At 63.2% G+C, this 22,027-nt stretch overlaps 2 protein-coding genes across 2 annotated transcripts; one reads left to right on the top strand and one right to left on the bottom strand.

The window, feature by feature from the left end:
• Positions 1–1,757: 1,757 nt before the first annotated feature.
• LOC123368146 (sesquipedalian-1-like) lies at positions 1,758–4,210 on the bottom strand. The gene is made up of 2 exons (XM_045012699.1): positions 3,295–4,210; positions 1,758–3,131 (listed from the first exon to the last, which is right to left on the bottom strand). The coding sequence occupies exon 2, from the start codon at positions 3,117–3,119 to the stop codon at positions 2,526–2,528; it is 594 nt and encodes a 197-aa protein (XP_044868634.1). The 5' UTR covers positions 3,120–3,131; positions 3,295–4,210; the 3' UTR covers positions 1,758–2,525.
• A 1,159-nt stretch (positions 4,211–5,369) lies between these two features.
• LOC123368148 (CD2 antigen cytoplasmic tail-binding protein 2-like) lies at positions 5,370–12,994 on the top strand. The gene is made up of 7 exons (XM_045012701.1): positions 5,370–5,710; positions 8,902–8,999; positions 9,728–9,875; positions 10,426–10,583; positions 10,818–11,293; positions 11,665–11,791; positions 12,801–12,994. The coding sequence occupies exons 1-7, from the start codon at positions 5,377–5,379 to the stop codon at positions 12,909–12,911; spliced, it is 1,452 nt and encodes a 483-aa protein (XP_044868636.1). The 5' UTR covers positions 5,370–5,376; the 3' UTR covers positions 12,912–12,994.
• Positions 12,995–22,027: the final 9,033 nt, after the last annotated feature.

The following is a 22,027-nucleotide window of genomic DNA, read 5'->3' as shown; positions in this document are numbered from 1 at the left end:
AATGTAACTCCCACCTGCCACCCAACAAGCCCCCCCTTTCTCCCTCCCACCCTTTGTATATACGTGTCTCTCTATACACATATATTATATATATGTCTCGGTATTGTAATTATGTATACAGACATTTTGGGTTTGGCCATGAGGTCTTATTTAATGGGACAGACACTGGAATATAGAGATACAGCTCCCGCCCCCTTGCCCCGGCTCCAATCCCTAGTCTCTCTTTTTATGCCACCCCCATCCTGGGCAGGAAGGGCAGAAAACCGGATGTTTACATTTTACATCTCTCCTCTTTCTCCATTCCCCCTCCCCGACCCTTTCTGTTGTTCGTGCCTCATTCTCTGAGATTTTATTTTGTCGCTTTGTTTAAAAAGGTTAACAAAAAAAAAATTGCAAACTTGGAAGATGCAGCGCTGTTCTTTGGGCGTCATGGTTGGGGGGGTGGCTCTCTGAGGATCGTTTGGGTTGCAGGTCTCAGAATCATGGGCTCTAGGGGGGTATCACTGGATTGGGGGGTATCGTGCTCTGAGGGTCTTTGGGTTGTGGGTGATGGATCTTTGAGAATCATTGGCTGATTGGGGTCATGGCTCTTTGAAGGTCATTGGCTTGGGGGTCACAGTTCTTTGAGGGGCAGTGGATTCTAGGTCTTTGGTCATTGGGCTCTTCCAGGGTCATTGGGTTGGGGGTCTGGCTCTTTGAAAGCTGGGTTGGTGGGTCATGATGGTTCTTTGAAGGTCATTGGGTTCTAGGTCTTTGAGGGTCATTGGTTCTTTGAGGGTCAATTCAGAATCATTGGCTCCTTGGGGGTCATGGCTGTTTTGAGTCATTGGGTTGTCAGTCTGGCTCTCTGAGGGTCACTGGATTGTAGGTCTTTGAGAATCATTCGCTTGTTGGGGGTTGTGGTTCTTTGAAGGCCTTTGGGTTTTAGATCTCTGAGAATCATTGGCTGATTGGGGATCCTGGCTCTTTGATGGTTGTTGGGTTGGGGGTCTTGGAGGATCTTTGGGTCTTTGAGGGTCATAGTTCTTTGAGAGTCCTTGGACTGTGGGTCTTGGTTCCTTGAAAGTCTTTTGAGGGTGTCATGGGGGAACAGGCTTGGTGCTAGTTGAACAGCCGTGAATTGGGGCCCTCTCCAGGGCGCGCACACACACTAGGGTACGCCTCCTTGGGCCGACCTCGGATCCTTCAGCACCCGTTCCACACAGTGAGTCCAGCTGAGTAGGACACCTGGGGAAGCCCCAAAGGGGCTCTGCACCCCGAGTTCTGCAGTCAGCAGTGACTCCCAGCCAGGGGGGTACCCCAGAAGGGTTTGTTAGGCCTCTGGAACAGCGGAGAAACGTTCATTGTTAGCACAGAGAGCAGGACGGGTCCATCTTGGTCAGACCCAGAGCCCAGGGCTGCCAGCTGCATGTGTGTCTGCACACATGGCTTTGATCTCCAGCTGGTCAGAACTGGCTGGCTTGCTGCCCAGGCCAGGCTCATCAGTTGGGGCACTCACACCTGGTCCGCTAGGGGTCTCTGCCGACGCCCTTGTCCCACCACCTGGTTAATCGTGCAGCATGTGAGGGAAACTGAGACCCATTAAGAAAACTCCCCACTTCATCACAGAGGGTCATTGGGTCCTGGTGCTGGGGTTGTTCTGGGTCACCGGCATGAGGGTTGCTGAGTTGTCAGTCTCTGTGAGAGGTTAGCGAGCGTCCCCAGCTCTGGGAGGGAAGTGGGGCTTAGTGGGTTGGGGGGGGGAGAGGGAGGGCTGGGAACCAGGACTCCTGGGTTCTGTGGGTGGGGAGCAAGGTCTATCAGGTTAGAGATCTTGCCTGGGTGGACGAGCAGTGGCCACAAGGGGCTGGGCTGTGAATTGTGGGAGGCCAACGCCACGAAGCTCTGTGCTTGCGTAGGTTCGGGGAGGACGGTGGGGGACTGGGTCCTCTCCCCAAGGGCAGGGGCTTGGAACAGAAACGGTTCCGGCACCGTTGCTGAAGGAGGTCAGAGCTAGAGTCTGGAGGGACAGATGGGGACGATCCTGCCCCAGGCGGGTACGGGCTACGTCGGCCTTGGAGGAGCGTCTCCTTCTCTGCTGGTCTCCGTGACACGAGATCTTCCTTCGGCGCAGGTGGGGATTGGCCGAAACGACCTGGGACGTTCTCAGACCTAAGAGCTGACCCCAATGCCTCGGTGCCGCGCTAGGGGGCGCTGTCGCTTGGAGCAGGGTGGGGCGGGGGCTCTGCAGGGGGAGCTCTCCCCTGGCAGTCAGTGCTCCTGCTCCCCACAGCGCCCCCTGCTGCTGTCTGGATGTGACCAAAGGGTGAAGTCACAAGGCTGGTACCAGGGCCTGGATCGAACAATTTTTTTATTGTAAAGGCATCTTCACAGTGTAAATGTTTGACAAATATTTTGTCCCCATTTCCCAGTCATCCCAAACCACCAAGGCTGGTGCCCCTTAATCCTGACCTGCAGCCCCCTGTTTGCCTGCCCCTGGGTTCCCCACTCCCCCCCCCCCCCCGGCTTGCCTCCTTTCCCTGCTCCTACTCCAAATCAATCAGGTCCCCCTGCACTGTCTGGTCCCCTCCTGCTCTCCCCTCCCTCCACCTCGCCTTCAGTTTCATAATCTCCTCCCCGAACTGGCGGTGAAGCCCCTCAAAGTCTGGCAATCCCACTTCTGCCACCAATGGGCTGCGCTGCGCAGCCCTCTCTTCCAGGGGTGTCGCCCCGAGGGCCCCGTTGGCCCGGTACTGTCCCTCCAGATCTGTCAACAGGGCCCGCAGGTAGTTGAAGCTGGCCGTGCTCAGAGCCCGCACCCAGCCCTCCATGGAGGCCTGGTCTTCAGCAGCCATCTTGTAAGCCCGGTAGCCCGGCGGCCCGTGGGAATAGGAGATCTCGAAGGTGAAAGGCTCCGTGGCGGATTCCTGCAGCTCCACGGTGCAGCCCTCCAGGAGGATTAGCCCCAGCGGCTCGCGGTCCCCCTGCCGCTCCCAGTAAAAGAGCAGGTTCCCCCGTAACTCGCACCAGCGCCGCTGGTAGCTGCTGCTGCGTTCGCTCTTCTTGTACAGCCGCCCCTGCCGGTCGGGGGGCGCCGCCACGCGGGAGTAGCCCAGGACGCTGGTTTCGTGCAACTTCATGTGGACGGGCACCTGGGAAGGGGGAGATAGGGAATGGGGCATGGGGCCTGTCCCCTCTAGGGGGCACCAGCCCCACTCCAGCCCCAGGGTGGGGCCTGGCTGGCTCCGGGGGCAGGGGATAGCACCCGGGGCCTCTCCTCTCCGGAGGGTGCCAGCCCTAGGGTGGGGCCTTTACCTGCCTTCTCCTGCGCTCCTCTGTCTGTGCTCAGCCGGATCCCGGATCCACCTTTGTCCTGGAAATCTGCTGCCCCTCTTTGGGGTGGGGGGGGTCCCCAGTTTTCCCTTCCCCTTCTCTCTCTGGGGCAGAGCAGGGGTCACTTTTAAGGTCCAGCTATCTGACCTCAATTGTCCCCCCAACCCAGCTATGAGCCCCCGACACCTGTCGCTGCTGGTGTGTCCGCCGGGGAGGGGGTGCACCAGTGGATATTCTGGGTACAGCCCCTCCGGGCCCCCTTCTTCTCCCCGCCCAGGGCACCTTACTAGGCAGGGGAACAGAACAGCTAGAACAAGGAACTAACCCCAGGGGAGTTGCCGAGTCTGGAGTTCCCCTTGGTCCTAAAGAGACCCATGTTCCTGGGGGAATGTGGGGGGGGGCCTGGAGACGGATTGGGGGGCTGCCCCAGCTTAGGAGGTGCCCCCCCAACAAATGGAGACCAGCCCTGGTTAAACACTAGGGGCTCCTAGCACATCTGTAGCCCACCTGTGGGGGCTCTGGCTGCCTTGGGGGGGGGGCCCCTTCCTGGGTGGGGGCCGGGGGCAAAGGCGAGACGGACGCTGGAGAAATACAAGGGGGGTCCCCACAATTTAAGCCGGGGCAGCTGGGCCCCTCCCGGTTCCTTCCCTGGCTGGCACCGTGCCCGGGGGCCAAGGGGGGGCGGTTTTCCCAGGGCCCCGCCCGATGCGCCCCCGGCCTCCCTCTGATCTCCGCCCCGGCCGAAAGGGGGACCCCGAGGCGGGACCCCGACACGGGCAGGTGGCCGCGGGGGGCGCCCGGGTTCGAAACGCCACCGGCTCTTCCGAGGGGCGGGCGGGCCCCAGGGAGGCTCCACCCCCCCCCCACGGGGGCTCGGGGGTGTCTGGGGGACCCCGACAAAAGCGGGCACGTGGGGGGGAGGGGCGGGGAGAGTGTCCCCCAGATGCGGTAATGGGGGGCGTGGCCCCGTGATGGGGGGCGGGGGGGCGGTGCTGGGGGTGGGGGCACGTGGTCCTGCGCGGGGGGGGGCGGGGATGGGGGGGACACGTATTTGAGGGGATTTCCCAGCCCCCCCCCCCCCCGGCCAAGGGGGGCCGCGCAGGGGGGGGGGTGTGAGAAAACCGGGCGCTGCCCCTTTAAACGTTGCCATGACGCCGCTCCCCATGGTAGCCAATGGGCTGAAGCCAGCGGCTGCCAGGAGGCAACGTCATTTCCTCTTCCTCCCGCACTCCCCTCCCCCACCATAGGCTCCTGTCCCTTTAAATCCTGCCCTCACTCCAGCCCCGCCCCCATTGCCGTCCGTCGGGCGGAAACCATGGGGTGACGTCACTTCCTGTAAGGCCCTGTCGGGGGCGGGTCAACTGCCAAATTTCGAGGGGGCCCAGCCCCAGCCAATGAGAGGAAACGACGAGCAACGGGACCAACCCGGGGCGAGGGGCGGGGCGGAGGGGAGGTAACGGCCTAGTGGTGACGTCACATCCGGGCCGGAAGGAGGGCCGGCTGACCCGGAAGTGGTTGTTGCGCGAGGTGCCCTGCGAGCTCCGGAGACAGGTGAGCGGCGCAGCTAGCGGGGAGCTGATTTGCATATGCAAATGAGGGGGCTGTGGGGTCCCCAGGTGGGGGGGCAGCCTGCTCCCCGGGGGGGGCCATGACCCCGCCAGGGGGGGCCTGTGCCAGGCCCCAGGGGGTGATTGGCGTATGCAAATGAGGGGGTGGGGCCTGGAGGGCGCGGCCGCCCCTCCCCCCCGTTCCTATGGGGCCGCCCCCATGCGGGGCTGGCCCGGGGGGAGCTGTAGGTTATTTGCATATGCAAATTAAGACGTTCCCAGGTGTCCCCTGGTTGGGCTGTTGGGGTCTGAAATCGGGGCCCCGCCCCCTGCCCTGCGCCGGGAGGGGCGCCGGGGTTATCCCCATGAGGAGTGGGAGCGTCATTTGCATATGCAAATTAGGACGCTGGGATGGGGGGTTGCCCCTCAGGTCTCCCCCAGGGAGGGTGGGGGGGGCCCTGCGAGGTACAGGCAGGCCGGGAAAGGGGGGGGCATCTTGAAGGGAGCTCATTTGCATATGCAAATATGTATTAGCTCTAGGCCAGTGTGTACTAGCCTGGACCCCCAGACAGGGGTGCGAGTCGAAATCCTTCCTTGGGCAAGTCGCCTCCCCACGGGGCCCTGCCTGGGACTCTGTCCCCACGCTGCCCCCGTCCCCTCGACACCCCCTCACCTGCCCAGAACGTTACAGCTGCGTCTGCTGAGAGCTGCGGTTGTAAAACGAGGCTTTGGGCCCCTGGTGCCACCTGTACTTCCAGGGGTCATTGAGGATCCAGCAGCACCTCGTATTGAAAACTTCTTAAACGAAAGCAGGGTCGGAAAGACCATCGCCCCGGTTCCCTTCACACGCGGTCAGTGCCTCCCTTACATCCAAACGAAGCCTCGGCCTTTCTCTAAGCATCGCTCTCCGCCAGGCACAGGAAAGCAAAGATGCTGCACCAGCTGGGATTGAGGGAAAAGAGGCACCGAACTGTGTGTGCCATGTGCATCTTGCTAGAACTACAGCCTGTGTTTCGTTATTTTCCTCAGCATGACATACAGGAGGGGCAGTGGAAATCAGCCTGGCAGAGCGTGCATGAGAACTGGCTCTGGACAGAGAAGCAATTGATCAAAATCACATTCTCTGACCTCTTGGCGCCAAATTCTGTTTCCATGGAGATCAAAAGGAGTTTTGCTGTTGAGTTCAGTGGGAACAGGCTTTGACAGTGGAGAGGAAAGGACAGAACCACTCAAGCAAGGGCTGTGTTGCTTATACCGCAGGTATCAAAGGCTGCTGACTTGTGAGGAAGTCATTAGACATCTGATCTTTGTCCATTGCAAGGGAGAACTCAGCAGTCAATGAGGCTAGGACAGTCTCTGTACCAGATCCAGCTCATAAATCCATCTGCAAAGGATCAAGGAAATATGAAGGCTCCAGATTACCTCAAAGTCCTCAGTCCCTTGGTTCGAAAGCTCCCGTTAGTAGCTGTTCATAGTCCAGAGGCCGGAGCAGGAAAGAGGCCAAATGCAGATGCTTCCAGGCCAGGGCCTTTTAGCTTGTGCCAAGTGCCAAGTGAAGGGAAATCTGGTCTCATCGTGGAAGATGGTGTTTGGAGTCACATGCCCAAGTCACACGCCCATCACCCCCACCCCTCTTCTGGTTAGAACATTCAGTGTAGCCAGGCGTTTTCCAGGGTCCGTTGTGAGCTGAGGGTTCCTTAATGGGCCATTCAGCTCGAGTTGTCCCTTCATGCGCTGGCTGAATACCTTGTGGGTGTTGCCACAGGAGCAGACGTGTAGTAACCAGAGCTACTATTTGTAACGTCAGATGCCAGGAGGAATATACACGCATAGAAATAGTGTGATCATAAGTATCAGCTCTTTCACCTACATGACTATTCCCCAAAGAGATTCTGAACAATCACACCACGTACCTGAGACCCTCTGTGCCAGCCCCACGCCCCACTGGAGCTTTATCTGTTATGTAACAACAGAGATGGAGCCAGTGACATGACTGTCGTTTAGCCGAAAAGGGCCAGGTTCATTTTTAGCTGTTCAGGTGTGACTGCACTTTTAGCCAGGGGGGCACTGGCGGGCCCACATTCAGGGTAACAGGCTTCAGTGTTCATAGAATCACAGAATCTCAGGGCTGGAAGGGACCTCAGGAGGCATCTAGTCCAACCCCCTGCTCAAAGCAGGACCAACCCCAACTAAATCATCCCAGCCAGGGCTTTGTCAAGCCTGACCTTAAAAACCTCTAAGGAAGGAGATTCCACCACCTCCCTAGGGAACCCATTCCAGTGCTTCACCACCCTCCTAGGGAAATAGTGTTTCCTAATATCCAACCTAGACCTCCCCCACTGCAACTTGAGACCATTGCTCCTTGTTCTGTCATCTGCCACCACTGAGAACAGTCTAGATCCATCCTCTTTGGAACCCCCCCTTCAGGTAGTTGAAAGCAGCTATCAAATCTCCCCTCATTCTTCTCTTCTGCAGACTAAACAATCCCAGTTCCCTCAGCCTCTCCTCATAAGTCATGTGCTCCAGCCCCCTAATAATTTTTGTTGCCCTCCGCTGGACTCTTTCCAATTTTTCCACATCCTTCTTGTAGTGTGGGGCCCAAAATTGGACACAGTACTCCAAATGAGGCCTCACCAGTGCTGAGTAGAGGGGAATGATCACATCCCTCGATCTGCTGGCAATGCCCGTACGTATACAGCCCAAAATGCCATTAGCCTTCTTGGCAACAAGGGCACACTGCTGACTCGTATCCAGCTTCTCGTCCACTGTAACCCCTAGGTCCCTTTCTGCAGAACTGCTGCCCAGCCATTCGGTCCCTAGTCTGTAGCAGTGCATGGGATTCTTCCATCCTAAGTGCAGGACTCTGCACTTGTCCTTGTTGAACCTCATCAGGTTTCTTTTGGCCCAATCCTCTAATTTGTCCAAGTCCCTCTGTATCCTCTCCCTACCCTCCAGCGTATCAACCACTCTCCCAGTTTAGTGTCATCTGCAGACTTGCTGAGGGTGCAGTCCACACCATCCTCCAGATCGTTAATGAAGATATTGAACAAAACCGGCCCCAGCACCGACCCTTGGGGCACTCCACTTGATACCGGCTGCCAACTAGACATGGAACCATTGATCACTACCCGTTGAGCCCGACGATCTAGCCAGCTTTCTATCCACCTTATAGTTCCTTTGCAGTTAACTTTTGAATGTTCATAAACCTGGCATGGGCTGAGATGGTTTAAAGCAGAACACGGGTTTTTAGGTTTGCAAATCTGTGGACCTCTGCCTCTTTCTTTGAGATGAATGTCGTGGATAATTCAGACCAGTGGGGAGAAACAGAATCAAAAACACTGTTTAAATTCCTTCCGTTCCCCCAAGGACTCCTGACCAACTGAGCAGCACAATACATATGCTAACAGACGGAAAAAAGGGCTTTGTTTAAATTTGTTAGCGTCTGTATTGTGCTGTTAAAGCCATATAAAGAATGAGTGCCCTCCTTAGCCATGTTCTGCTCCTTTAAGGAACAGAGCACAGCCCCACCCCCTCCTCTGGGGGAGGGGGGGGCTAGTTCCGAGTCTTTCCGGTACCCCGTACCCGCTAAAAATCTCTTGCCGGTACCGGCGCGCACCACCCAACTTGCACCACTGCCCACGGATAAGGGGCTTATCAGTGACCAGGTGGGGCGGGCGTGGCTGGGACATGTGGGGCTTGTTATCGTAGGGTCTCCTCTGCCAGGGCCTGGTGGGTTGGCGCAGGGTCTCTTGTGAGTCGTTGGTTTGTTACGGCAGGGTCCTGCTTAGCCAGCTCCCACTATCGTCTGTTTTGAGTGGCGGTTTGTTATTGTAGGGTCTTTCGTTTGTGACTGGAGCGCTCCGTGGGCCTCGGTTTGTTATCGGAGAGCGTCGCTTTGGGATCGTCCCTTTATCATAGGGTCTCTTCAGCGCTCCTCCCTGTGGGGCTGCAGGCAGACCCCAGGGAGGGGCAGTGAGGCCCGTCTGGGGGGGTTGGCACTGGGGGACGCCCCCTTTCTCACCCAGCTCTCCTCTCCCCCCAGGACCGTCAGAGACCACCATGCCCAAGCGCAAGGTGACATTCGAGGACCAGGCCGAGGGGGACGAGGAGGAGGAGGAGCTGGCCATTCCCAAGAAGAAGGTGAGTTACGGGGATGGGGTGTGGGGGGACCCCCAGGGGGCGAGGGATCTCTGTGGGGTGGGGAGACATTGGGTATTGGGGGGTCTCCAGAGGGCACAGGGTCCCTGTTGGGGGGTTGGGGGGTCACTGGGGGTAGGAGGGGGGCCCCTCAGAGGGTATGACCAGGGAGTGGGTGGGAGCTGTGTTAGGTGTCCCCCTTGGGTGTCTCAGGGGGACTGGTGGGTGGTATCCGGGGGGGGGGGGCTGTGTCTCAGGGTGCCCCAGGGGGTGGTATCCGGGGGGGGGGGGTGGCTGTTTCTCAGGGTGACCTGGGGGTGGTATCCGGGGGGGGGGGGGCGGTGAGTCGGGGTGGCCGGGGGTTGGTATCTGTGGGGGGTGCTATGTCTCGGGGTGACCCAGGGGTTGGTATATGGGTGGGGGGTCTGTGTGTCTGGGTGACCTGGGGTTGGTATCTGTGTGTGTGGGGGGCTGTATGTTGGGGTGACCCAGGTGGTGGTGCCTTGTGGGGGGAGGCTGTGAGTCGGGGTGGCCGGGGGTGGGTATCTGTGTGGGGTGCTATGTCTCGGGGTGACCCAGCGGTTGGTATCTGGGTGGGGGGCTCTGTGTGTCGGGGTGATCTGGGGTGGTAGCGGGGGGGGGCGGTGTGTCGGGGTGACCCGGGTAGTGGTGCCTTGTGGGGGGGGCTGTTTCTCGGGGTGACCGAGGAGACCTAACATCCCTCTCCCCAGCTGGCAGAGCCTGGCCTGGGGGCCAGTGGCCCAGGGAGCCGGTTCAAGGGGAAACACTCCCTGGACAGCGATGAGGAAGACGAGGATGAGGAGGGGGATGGCGGCCGGGCCAGTAAATACGACATCCTGGCATCAGAGGACGTGGAGGGTGAGACCCTGGTCTGGCTGAGGGGGCCGGGATCCTGTGGGGAGGGGGCGATCCAGGGGAGAAGGGGGCTGGACCGGGGGGAAGGAGGGGGGACGGGGGTGATCCTGCCGGGGAGAAGGGGGCTGGGCCGGGGGGGGGGAGGGGAAACGGGGGGCGATCCAGGGGAGAAGGGGGCTGGGCCGGGGGAATGAGGGGACACGGGGGGAAGGAGGGGCGACGGGGGGGATCCTGCCGGGGAGAAGGGGGCTGGATGGGGGGGAAGGAGGGGGGACGGGGGGGATCCTGCCGGGGAGAAGGGGGCTGGGCCGGGGGAAGGAGGGGAGACGGGGGGGAAGGAGGGGGGACAGGGGGGATCCTGCAGGGGAGAAGGGGGCTGGGCTGGGGAGACGGGGGGATCCTGCAGGGGAGAAGGGGGCTGGGCCGGGGGGGGGGAGGGGAGAGGGGGGGACGGAGGGGATCCTGCCGGGGAGAAGGGGGGAGCCTGGCTGACTCCTGGGCTGGGCAGAACAGGGAAGTCGGGGGCCTGACGGGCAGGGGTCTCCCCGGGCAGGGCAGGAGTCGGCCACCATCGACTACGAGGACGGGGTGCGGATCACCCCCTTCAACCTGGAGGAGGAGATGGAGGAGGGGCACTTCGACTCGGAGGGGAACTATTTCCTGCGGCGCGAGGCCCTGATCCGCGACAACTGGCTGGACAACATCGACTGGGTGAGGCGGGGCTGGAGCAGGGACTGGCGGGGGTCAAGCCGGGGGGTCGAGCCGGGGGGGGCGGGGGGCCGGGGCTGGAGGCAGGGACGGGGGGGGGGTCGAGCCGGGGGGGGCGGGGGTCGAGCCGGGGGAGGCGGGGGCGGGGGTGGAAGAGGGGGCCGGGCGGGGGAGGGGAGCGGGGGTGGGGGGCCGGGGCCGGCTGGACCAGGACGGCCCCCCCCCCCCCCCCCGCAGGTGCGGATCAAGGAGCAGCCCCCCGGCGGCCGGCAGCCCCCCGGCGGGGGGCAGGAGGAGGACGGGGGGCGCCCCCTGCTGGACAAGCAGACGCTGCTGGAGGGGATGGTGGAGATGGTGCGGCCGGGGGAGACGGTGGCCCGGGCCATCCAGCGCCTGGGGAGCAAGGGAGGGGCCCGGGGCTCGCGCCCCCGCCGGGCCTGGACCCGCGCCAAGGCCGGGGCCCCCGCCCCGCCCGAGGAGGGGGAGGCGCCGGGCTCGCCCCAGAGGCGGGAGCAGCTGGAGCGGCTCTCGGGATTGGCTGACCAGATGGTGGGCCGGGGCGTCTACGAGATCTACCAGGAGACCCGCGAGAAGCTGGCGCTCAGGCTGCGGGCGCTGACCCAGCCCCCGCCCGCCCCGCCCCCGCCCGCCCTCGACATGTTCGCCGAGGACATCGACGAGGCCAGGCTGAGAACCCAGGCGTCCGGTGAGACGTGGGGGGGGGCTGCGGGTCAGGAGTGAGGGGCACCACCAGGGCTATGGGGGGGGCAGGGCTGCAGGTCGGGAGTGAGGGGCACCGGGGGGGCTGGCCAGGGAGGGACTGCGGACAGGAGTGAGGGGCACTGGGGGGGCTGGCGTGGTGGGGGCTGCGGGGGGGAGTGAGGGACACGGGGGGGCAGGGCTGGTGGGGGCTGCGGGGGCGTGAGGGGCGCGGGGGGGGCAGGGCCGGCGGGGGCTGCGGGGGGGCTGGCACGGCGGGGGCTGCGGACGGGCGTGGGGGGGGCTGGCGCGGCGGGGGCTGCGGGGATTTGTTGAGGGGCCCGGGGGGGCTGCGGACGGGCGTGCGACGGTGTCTGTCCAGCAGGGGGCGCGCTGCGGCGCCGCAGCCCCAGGCCGGGGAGGAGCCGCTGGCGGAGGTGATGTGGGAGTACAAATGGGAGAACACGAATGGGGCCGAGCTCTACGGGCCCTTCAGCAGCACCCAGATGCAGGTGAGTCCCCAGCGCCGGGCCAGGGGGCCCCGTGTGCCCAGCCCCCCCGCCCCCGCTCCAGCGGGGCCGCGTCCCAGCGCCGGGGGAGGGGTCCCTGTGTGCCCAGCCCCCACTCCCCAGGGGCCGCGTCCCGGCACTGGGCCCCTGTAACCCGCTCTCCCCCCCCCCCCCGCCCTGAGGGGCTGGTCCCGGCACCGGGTGAGGGGTCCCCGTGTGCCAAGCCCCCCCGCCCCCGCTCCAGAGGGGCCTGTCCCAGCGCCGGGCCCCTGTAACCAGCCCCCCCAGGCCACGTCCCGGCGCCGGGCCCCTGTAACCAGCCCCCCCCAGGCCACGTCCCGGCGCCGGACCCCTGTAACCAGCCCCCCCCAGGCCACGTCCCGGCGCCGGACCCCTGTAACCAGCCCCCCCCAGGCCACGTCCCGGCGCCGGGCCCCTGTAACCAGCCCCCCCCAGGCCACGTCCCGGCGCCGGACCCCTGTAACCAGCCCCCCCCAGGCCACGTCCCGGCGCCGGGCCCCGGTAACCAGCCCCCCCCCTGGCCACGTCCGGGCGCCGGGCCCCTGTAACCAGCCCCCCCCTGGCCACGTCCCGGCGCCGGGCCCCTGGACCCGGCCCCCCCCGGCCACGCCCCAGCGCCGGGCCCCTGTAACCGGCCCCCCCCAGGCCACGTCCCGGCGCCGGGCCCCTGTAACCGGCCCCCCCCAGGCCACGTCCCGGCGCCGGGCCCCAGTAACCGGCCCCCCCCCGGCCACGTCCCGGCGCCGGGCCCCTGTAACCAGCCCCCCCCAGGCCACGTCCCGGCGCCGGGCCCCTGTAACCAGCCCCCCCCAGGCCACGTCCCGGCGCCGGACCCCTGTAACCAGCCCCCCCCAGGCCACGTCCCGGCGCCGGGCCCCTGTAACCAGCCCCCCCCCAGGCCACGTCCCGGCGCCGGGCCCCTGTAACCGGCCCCCCCAGGCCGCGTCCCGGCGCCGGGCCCCTGTAACCGGCTGCGTCTCTCCCCCGGCAGGAGTGGGTGGACCAGGGCTATTTCAAGGAGGGCGTTTACTGCCGCAAGGCCGACAATTCGCAAGGCCAATTCTACAACTCGAAGCGGGTGGATTTTGACCTGTACACGTGATCCGCGACCGGCCTGCGACCCCTGGAGCCGAGGGGGCTGGACTCGAGTCTGGGGGAGCCAGGGAGGGAGGTCGGGGTGCATACGGGTTGGGGGGGTTGACCCCTAGCTTGGGGGTGTGGATGTCTCGTTGTCTTTATTTTTTTTTTTTGGATTAAAATATATCTATGTCTTGTACTGTGCTGGTGCTGCCCTCTGCTGGCTGGTGTCTGTGTCAGGGGACCTGGACAGCCCTGGCCAACAGGGATTCTCCTGCCAGCCCCCGGGGGTCAGGTCCTTGGCGTCTTGGATACATACATAGTGCCTGTGTGCTGGGTTGTTATGGTGCGGTCTCTCGGGAGGGGCTGGGCTGTTTGGGTCTGTTTGTTTTTGTAGGGCCTCCTGGCAGGGCTGATTTGTTACTGTGGGGTCTTAAGAACGCTATGAGTTGCGTGTGTCGCTTTGTTTTTGTAGGGTCTCCTGGGAGAAGCAGCGCTGTTTGGCTCAGTTTGTTTTTGTAGGGTCTCCTGGAGCAGCAGGGCTCTGTGTGTGGCTTGGTTTTTGCAGGGTCTCCTGGAGCAGCAGGGCTCTGTGTGTGGCTTGGTTTTTGCAGGGTCTCTTGTGTTGGCTGCCTTGTTACTGTAGGGTCTCATGAGAGCAAGGGCTTTTGTGCCTGTTTTGCTTTGTCATTGTAGGGTCTCTTGTGAGAACTGTTTTGTTTTGTAGGGTGTCTCCTGAATCCTAGGGCCTCTCTGTGCGTCGTTTTGTTATTGTAGGGTCTTACACATGCTAGGACTGTGCTGCAGAGACTCTCAGGGCTGGAAGGGACCTCAGGAGGGATCTAGTCCCACCCCCTGCTCAAAGCTGGACCAATCCCAGCCGGGCCTTAGTATTGGAGCAATAGCAAATACGGCTTTGTTTCTGTAGGGTCTTAGGAGTGGCAGAGTTGTGTGTTTTGGCTGTTGTCGGGCACTGACAGATGCTGCTTTGTTAGGATAGTGTCTCTCACAAGTGCGCGGGGCTTTATTGTCATATGGATCTTCTGTGTTATTGTAGGGTCCCCTAGTCTGTTGTTGCAATATCTGGGGCTGTGTGCGCCAGCTCATTACCGCTGGGTTCCCTGTGGGTGCCGGTTTCTTATTGTGGAATCTGGAGCCGTGTCCTGGTTTGTTTTTGTAGGGTCTTCGGTATTGCTATAGGGTCGCCTTGTCTGTTCTTGCAAGGTCTGGGACTGCCTGCGTGTCGGTCTGTCATTGCGGGTGCAAAGCTGGTTGGAAAACCGCTCCCAGAGCGTCGTTCTCAGCGGTTCACCCTCCTGCTGGACGGGCGAATCGAGTGGGGTCCGCAGGGGTCGGTTCTGGGTCCGGGGCTGGTCTGTCTTCAGCGATGATCTCGATAACGGCCCAGAGATCCACTGACAACGTTTGTGGACGATCCCAAGCTGGGAGGGGCGGCGAGTGCTCTGCAGGAGGGGATGAAAATCCGAAATGCTCTGGACAAACTGGAGAAATGGTCCGACGCAAAGAGGCTGAAATCCAAGGAGGACAAATGCAAAGTGCTCCGCTGAGGCAGGAACAATCAGCCGCACACGTACGCTGGGAAATGACTGTGCCTGGGAAGGAGAACCGCGGGCAGGGTCCTTGGGGTCGGGGTGGACCACAAGCTAAATATGTCTCAACGGTGGAACCCTGTTGCAACAACAGCGCCCGTCCTTCTGGGCTGTATCAGCGGCGTGTTGTAAGCCAGACACGGGACGTCCTTCTGCCCGACCCCGCGGTGATACAGAGTCAGCTGGAGGAGCCGGCGCTGGCCCCACGTTCCAGCAAAGATGTGGGGAAATTGGAGAGTCCAGAGAAGAGCAACAAAAATGAGTCAAGGGCTGGAAAGCAGGAGCTGCGAGGGGAGCTGGGGGTGTTTAGTCTGGAGAGGAGAGGCCTGGGGGGGCCGGGAGAACAGGGTTCGGGTACATGGACGGTTGTTACGAGCGGGAGGGAGGGAGAAGAATTGTTCTCGGTAACCGCGGAGGCAGGACAAGAGGCAACGGGCTTAAACTGCAGCAGGGGCGGTTCCGGTTGGACGTTAGGAAAAACTTGCGACCTGTCCGGGGGGGTCAGCGCTGGAATAAGCTGCCCAGGGAGGTTGTGGGGGAACTTCCAGCATTGGGGATTTTGAAGAGCAGGTTGGACAAACGCCTGTCAGGGCTGGGCCAGATCTGGGGTGCGCGGACCCCACAGATCAACTCCTCCCGCCCCCGCCCAGCGCCTCCTGTTGGCTAAAACTCCGGCGGGCGGCGGGGCCCAGGCAGGTCGCTACCTGCCCCGGCTCCGCGCCGCTCCCGGAAGCAGCCAGCACGTCCCTGCAGACCCTGGGGGGGAGGGGGGGCCTCCGCGCGCTGCCCCCGCCCTGAGCAACGACTCTGCAGCTCCCATTGGCCAAACCCCCTCCCAGAGCCTGCACCCCAAACCCCCTCCTGCACCAACCCCCCTCCCAGAGCCTGCACCCCAAACCCCCCTCCCAGAGCCTGCACCTCTCCCCTCTCCTGCACCAAACCCCCTCCCAGAGCCTGCACCTCTCCCCTCTCCTGCACCAAACCCCCTCCCAGAGCCTGCACCCCTCCCCCTCCCGCCCCCAAACTCACTGCCCCAGCCTGGGGACAGTGAATGAGGGTGGGGGAGAGCGAGCGATGCAGGGAGGGGGGATGGAGACCAGAACTTACCTCTGTGGCTAAACGCCAGAGGGGAAGAGGCAGTTTGAGTCCTTTAGAAAGTGGAAGTGAAAACTCCCGGCGGAACATGGACTGAGTCAAGTGCAAACGGAAAACGAGGCAGGAGCACAAGAGAGTTTGAAGAGCAGCTCGCCGAGGAGACACGACCCACCAGCAGCGTTCGGTAGGTCCCTCAGCAGCTGCTAAACAACCAGCGGGCCCTGGACGCCGAGGGGCCAGGGCAGCACTCGGGGGCGCTGAGGCCGTTGCGGAGAAACTCAGTGAATTCTTTGCATCCGTCTGCACGGCTCAGGGTGGGAGGGAAGTTCCCAGACCTGAGTCATTCGGAGGTGACAGGTCTGAGGAACGGCCCCAGCTTGAGGGTTTGGAGCAAATTGATAAACTAAAGAGCGAGAGGTCGCCAGGCCCCGCTGGTATCACCCCCGAGCTCGCAGCTCTGTGCTGTGTAACCGCTGCTTCCATCAGCTCCTGCACCCGGCGGCTGGAGGGTCGCTGACGCGACGCCCATTTTCAGAAAGGCCCCAGAAGTGATCCAGGAAAGCGGCCAGGCTGGGTCAGGCCAAAGGTCCATCCAGCCCGGTGTCCTGTCTGCCGACCATGGCCAATGTCACTGTCACGGCGTGTGGGGGAGTCAGGGCCCCGCACCCCCACGTCCTGCCATTCCCCGGGACTCTCAGCCGGCCAGTGACACAGGTGGTTTATTAGACGGCAGGAACACAGGCCAAACCAGAGCTTGTGGGTACCGGCAACAGGACCCCTCAGTCAGGTCCATCTTGGGGGGAGGGAGCTCAGACCCCAGCCCTGGGGCTCCCCCCGTTTCCCCAGCCAGCTCCAGACTGAGACTCTCCAGCCCCCCCTCTGCCTTTGTCTCTTTCCCGGGCCAGGAGGCACCTGATCGCTTTGTTCTCCAACATCTTCAGCTGGCACCTGGCAGGGGAGCGGCCCAGGAGACAGGGCGTCGGCCATTCCCTGTGCAGACACCATCACCCCTGCCCTCTAGGGCTCTGCACCAACCACAGCCCCTGATCCCCCACCTAGACACTTGAGAACGGCAGAGGGGAAACTGAGGCACCCACCCAGTAGTCAGAGCAAACATTAAGAACATTCCCACTTCGTCACAGCCACGTTCCCAATTCCAGTAGATGGTTTCTGAGAGGGGGCGAGCCCAGCTGCAGGCAGGATTCGGGCTGTGGGCGTCCCATGGATTTATACAGAGGCAATAGGATATTTTCTGTCTTATTCTCTAGCCCTTTCCTAACGACTCCCAGCGTTCGGTTCGCTTGGCGCCTGGCGCTGCGCAGAGAGTGGATGTTTTCACAGAACTACCCACGGTGGCTCCCCGGGGGACCCGGGGCAGGGACGGGCGGGCAGAAAGCCGACCGGTGCGGTTCCAGGAGGCAGCGGGGCCGGAGGACGACCCTTCGTGGAGGGCTGTCACGCCGAAGGGGGCTCCTCCCAGGGCCCGCACTGAGCCGGGAGAGAGCTCGGGGCCTGGGAGGCCGTGAGAACGTGGTAGCAGAGGATGGTTGGCGGATGCGCCCTGTAGACAGTTGGCTGCGAGTGCAGGTGCTTTGCAGCGAGTGGCTGCCAGCGATAAAACAAGGAAATGGAAGGAACCAGCGAGGAAATGGCCTAGAATCAGTTCCCTAAATGGGACCCTCCAGTCGGTGCAGGGGAGAGGGCTGGGCGTGGGGGGCTCGCCCGGGGCAGCGGATTTCCCGGCCAGGCCGAGGAGCAAGAGCCAGATCCCAATGGGGCTTCCGGGATGGCTGGAGAGCCTGGGAGTAGCAGGGGGTGCACCAGACCCGGTTCCCCAGCAACGGGGGGGATTTCCCAGTCTGTGAAGAGATGGGAGCTGGAGCTGGAGTCGGAGGAGAGGGGCGCCTAGAGGACTGGCCCTGGGGAAGGGCCCCACGATGCCCATTTCACAGGGCCCCTAGATTCCCAAGTGGGCCCCGGCGTAATGGGATGTACAACCCGAGGAGTCACCACCCTGCTGGGAGACTCTCTCCGCACGGGGGGAAGGGCGCCGGGAAGCCTCTGCTGAGGACGGGTGCAATGGGGGGGGGTTACCCAGAGACCCCAAAGACCCCGGGAATCTTCATCCGGGAGACCCCTCGAACGGTTCACGTGGCGAAGGGAAGCCGGCCGGGAACCAGGCGCCGAGGAAGGACTATTCCCTTGGGAAGTGAACCGTCGCTTTCAAACTGGGTCCGGACCCTGTGACAGTAACTGCCAAAGAGCGACACCGAAAGCCCGGATCTCGCTCCTCCGGGGGGGGCTCAGCGCCCGGGGGGGTGTCCGGGGGCCCTGGGACACGGGCGCTGGGGGGAGACGCAGGCACGGCCGAGGTGGGCCTGGGAGAGGCGGTGCCCAGTGCAAACCTCGCCCTGAGGGGGGTGGTCGGACCCCCTGGTTAAGGTGCATCTCAATGGGGGGGCCCCACTGGGGTTGGGGTGTCAATCAGCTCCCAGCAGAGGTGCTGATGGGGGACGGGTCGGAGAACTGGCCGGACGGTGGCCGCTCGGCCTGACCCCAGGGATCTGCCCCGCAGGGGACGTAACGCCTGCAGCAGGGGGAGTTCCCAGGGACGGGGCTTAACCGGGCTGAGACCGAGACTGTCACAAGGTGGGGAAACTGAGGCACGGTATGGGGCTGGGCCCCGACCCCAGCCGCTGAATTCCAGACCTGGCCGCGGAAGGATCCCTCCTGGAGGAAGCCAAGGGCCAGACCCTGGGGAAGGAGCCCCTGTGCGAGAAGCGACCCGGTGCCAGGACAGGGCGCCCGAGGGAAAACTGAACCTAGCGGGGTCAGAGGGCGGCTGGTGGCAATGTCCCATCGGGGGGGGCAGCGCTCCCGGCGAGGGGGCTGCGGCGCGTTTACTCCAGGGGCACCGGGAGAGGGGTCTCGGCTCGGGGCAAAGGGCACCCGGGCCGGGCTCTGAAATCAGCACCAGCGGACGGAGGTGAGTCGTGCTGGCAGGTCCCAGCTGGGCGAGGTCAGCGCCATGTCGAGGTGGAGCTGGGGAGATGTCGGGCCGGCCGTGGCTGTGGGCAGGAGAAGGGGAAAGTGAATCTCTCCCCTGAGACAGGAGCCGGCTTCCTGGGCACGGGCGAGGTCGTGAATTTAGGGATTAACAAGAATGTTTGCTATAAACTGGGGAGGCATCAGTTGGAAGTAACAGGAGGAGAAGGATCTCGGCGTAGTGGTTGAGCACAGGATGACTCTGAGCCGCCAATGTGATACGGCCGTGAAAAAAGCGAATGTGGTCTTGGGATGCATCAGGGGAGGTATTTCCAGCAGAGATAAGGAGGTGTCAGGACCGTTGTACAGGGCGCTGGTGAGACCTCATCTGGAATCCTGGGTGCAGTTCTGGGCTCCCATGGTTAAGGAGGATGAATTCAAACTGGAACAGGTGCAGAGACGGGCTACTAGGATGATCCGAGGAATGGAAAACCTGCCTTACGAAAGGAGACTCACAGAGCTTGGCTTGCTTAGCCAAACCAAAAGAAGGTTGAAGGGGGATATGGTTGCTCTTTATAAATATATCAGAGGGATAAATACCAGGGAGGGAGAGGAATTATTTAAGCTCAGTACCAGTGTGGACACAAGAACAAATGGATATAAACTGGACACTAGGAAGTTTAGACTTGAAATCAGATGAAGGTTTCTAACCATCAGAGGAGTGAAGTTCTGGATCAGCCTCCCAAGGGGAGCAGTGGGGGCAATAGACACATCTGGCTTCCAGACTGAGCTGGGTAAGTTTATGGAGGGGATGGTATGATGGGATAGCCTAATTTTGGCAATTGATCTTTGATTGTCAGCAGGTAAATAGGCCCACTGGTCTGTGATGGGATGTTAGATGGGTTGGGATCTGAGTTACTACAGAGAATTCTTTCCTGGGTGCTGGCGGGTGAGTCTTGCCCACATGCTCAGGGTTTAGCTGATCGTCATATTTGGGGTGGGGAAGGAATTTTCCTCCAGGGCAGATTGGCAGAGGCCCTGGAGGTTTTTCACTTTCCTCTGCAGCATGGGGCACGGGTCACTTGCTGGAGGATTCTCTGCACCTTGAGGTCTTCAAACCACGATTTGAGGACTCCAGTAGCTCAGACATAGGTCAGGGGGTTGTTCCAGGAGCGGGTGGGTGAGATTCTGTGGCCTGCGTTGTGCAGGAGGTCGGACTGGACGATCATAATGGTCCTTCTGACCCTAAAGTCTGAGAGTCTCTGATTCCTGCTGGAATCACTCCCTCTCTCTGCCCGGCTAAGCCCTGCCCGCCGGGCAGGCACAGGGGCTGCGTTCGTACCCGCAGCCGGGCGCCAGCCGACCTGGGCTCTGCCCACGGGGCAGGGGAGGTTTTCCCTGCTCACAGTCCCCGGGGAACAGTCCAGGACCCGGGGAGAGCTGAGAGTCAAGCTGGTGGTGGTGGGTGAAGGGGCTGGCCGAGGTGTCGTACCTGGGCCCCAAGGTGGGGAGCGGCTGCCTAAAGCCAGAGCCGGCCAAGGCGGAGGGGACGCAGGCCCAGGTCTCTACTGGAGGTCTGTGCCCCACCTTAGCTCCCGTCCCAGGGGAGCCGGACGGGGGGTCTGGGCCGCGCCGCGCCGGGGGACGCTGGAGGAGACTCTAACCCAGGGGCCGGTCCTGGTAAACCCAGACGTGGACACACCCTGTATGGCGTTCACCGGACGCCTCAGGCCCAGGGCAGGGCCGTCCCGGATGAAAGGGGCCAATGCCACGCCCTGGGGGGGGGTGTCTGATCCGCCAGGATGCTGCCGCAGGGGTGTCCGTGTTCAGGGGAGCGCGGATGTTACAGCCGATGTCCCGGAGAGGGGCCCGAACTGCCCCGGGTCGCCGGCTGGAGTGACCCCACTCAGCTCGGTCACGGAGTGGGGAGAGACGTGATGTGGGGGGGGGGAGAGGGGGGGTTTCTTAGCGTCTTGTGTGAGTGCAGGGTGTGCCTCAGTTTCCCCATGTGTAACGAGGTGGTGGGAGAGGGTTTGTTGTTACAGACGACCAGGTGTGATCAGCTCGGGGGTCAGCCGGTTCGGGCCAGCGGGAGCGCAAAGGGCTGAGGAGAGAGGACCCCAGTGACGTGACCAGCCGGTTCCAGCCAGAGGGGAACAAAGGCCGGGGGGAGAGGAGCCCGGTGACCCGTTTCCCTGGGACGGAGACGGAGGCCGGGGGGGGAGAGGAGCCTGGTGCCCCGTTGCCCTGGGACGGAGACGGAGGCCGGGGGGGAGAGGAGCCCGGTGACCCGTTTCCCTGGGACGGAGACGGAGGCCGGGGGGGAGAGGAGCCTGGTGCCCCGTTTCCCTGGGACGGAGACGGAGGCCGGGGGGGAGAGGAGCCTGGTGCCCCGTTTCCCTGGGACGGAGACGGAGGCCGGTGGGGAGAGGAGCCTGGTGCCCCGTTTCCCTGGGACGGAGACGGAGGCCGGGGGAGAGGAGCCTGGTGACCCGTTTCCCTGGGACGGAGACGGAGGCCGGGGGGGAGAGGAGCCCGGTGCCCCGTTTCCCTGGGACGGAGACGGAGGCCGGGGGGGGGGAGAGGAGCCTGGTGCCCCGTTTCCCTGGGACGGAGACGGAGGCCGGGGGGGGGGAGAGGAGCCTGGTGCCCCGTTTCCCTGGGACGGAGACGGAGGCCGGGGGGGAGAGGAGCCTGGTGCCCCGTTTCCCTGGGACGGAGACGGAGGCCGGGGGGAGAGGAGCCCGGTGCCCCGTTTCCCTGGGACGGAGACGGAGGCCGGGGGGGGGAGGAGCCTGGTGCCCCGTTTCCCTGGGACGGAGACGGAGGCCGGGGGGGGGAGGAGCCTGGTGCCCCGTTTCCCTGGGACGGAGACGGAGGCCGGGGGGAGAGAGGAGCCCGGTGCCCCGTTTCCCTGGGACGGAGACGGAGGCCGGGGGAGAGAGGAGCCTGGTGCCCCGTTTCCCTGGGACGGAGACAGGCCGGGGGGAGAGGAGCCCGGTGCCCCGTTTCCCATGGACGGAGACGGAGGCCGGGGGGGAGAGGAGCCTGGTGCCCCGTTTCCCTGGGACGGAGACGGAGGCCGGGGGGAGAGGAGCCTGGTGCCCCGTTTCCCACCGACGGAGACGGAGGCCGGGGGGGGAGGAGCCCGGTGCCCCGTTTCCCTGGGACGGAGACGGAGGCCGGGGGGAGAGGAGCCCGGTGCCCCGTTTCCCTGGGACGGAGACGGAGGCCGGGGGGGAGAGGAGCCTGGTGCCCCGTTTCCCTGGGACGGAGACGGAGGCCGGGGGGAGAGGAGCCTGGTGCCCCGTTTCCCTGCGACGGAGACGGAGGCCGGGGGGAGAGAGGAGCCCGGTGCCCCGTTTCCCTGGGACGGAGACGGAGGCCGGGGGGGGAGGAGCCGGGGGCCCCGTTTCCCGGGGGCGGAGACGGAGGCCGGGGGGGAGAGGAG

This window comes from Mauremys mutica, chromosome 4 (genome assembly GCF_020497125.1).
Source record: "Mauremys mutica isolate MM-2020 ecotype Southern chromosome 4, ASM2049712v1, whole genome shotgun sequence".
Classification (NCBI taxonomy): Eukaryota; Metazoa; Chordata; order Testudines; family Geoemydidae; genus Mauremys; species Mauremys mutica.
The sequence above is the reverse complement of the archived record's forward strand: the minus strand, read 5'-3'. Positions and strand labels throughout refer to the sequence as shown.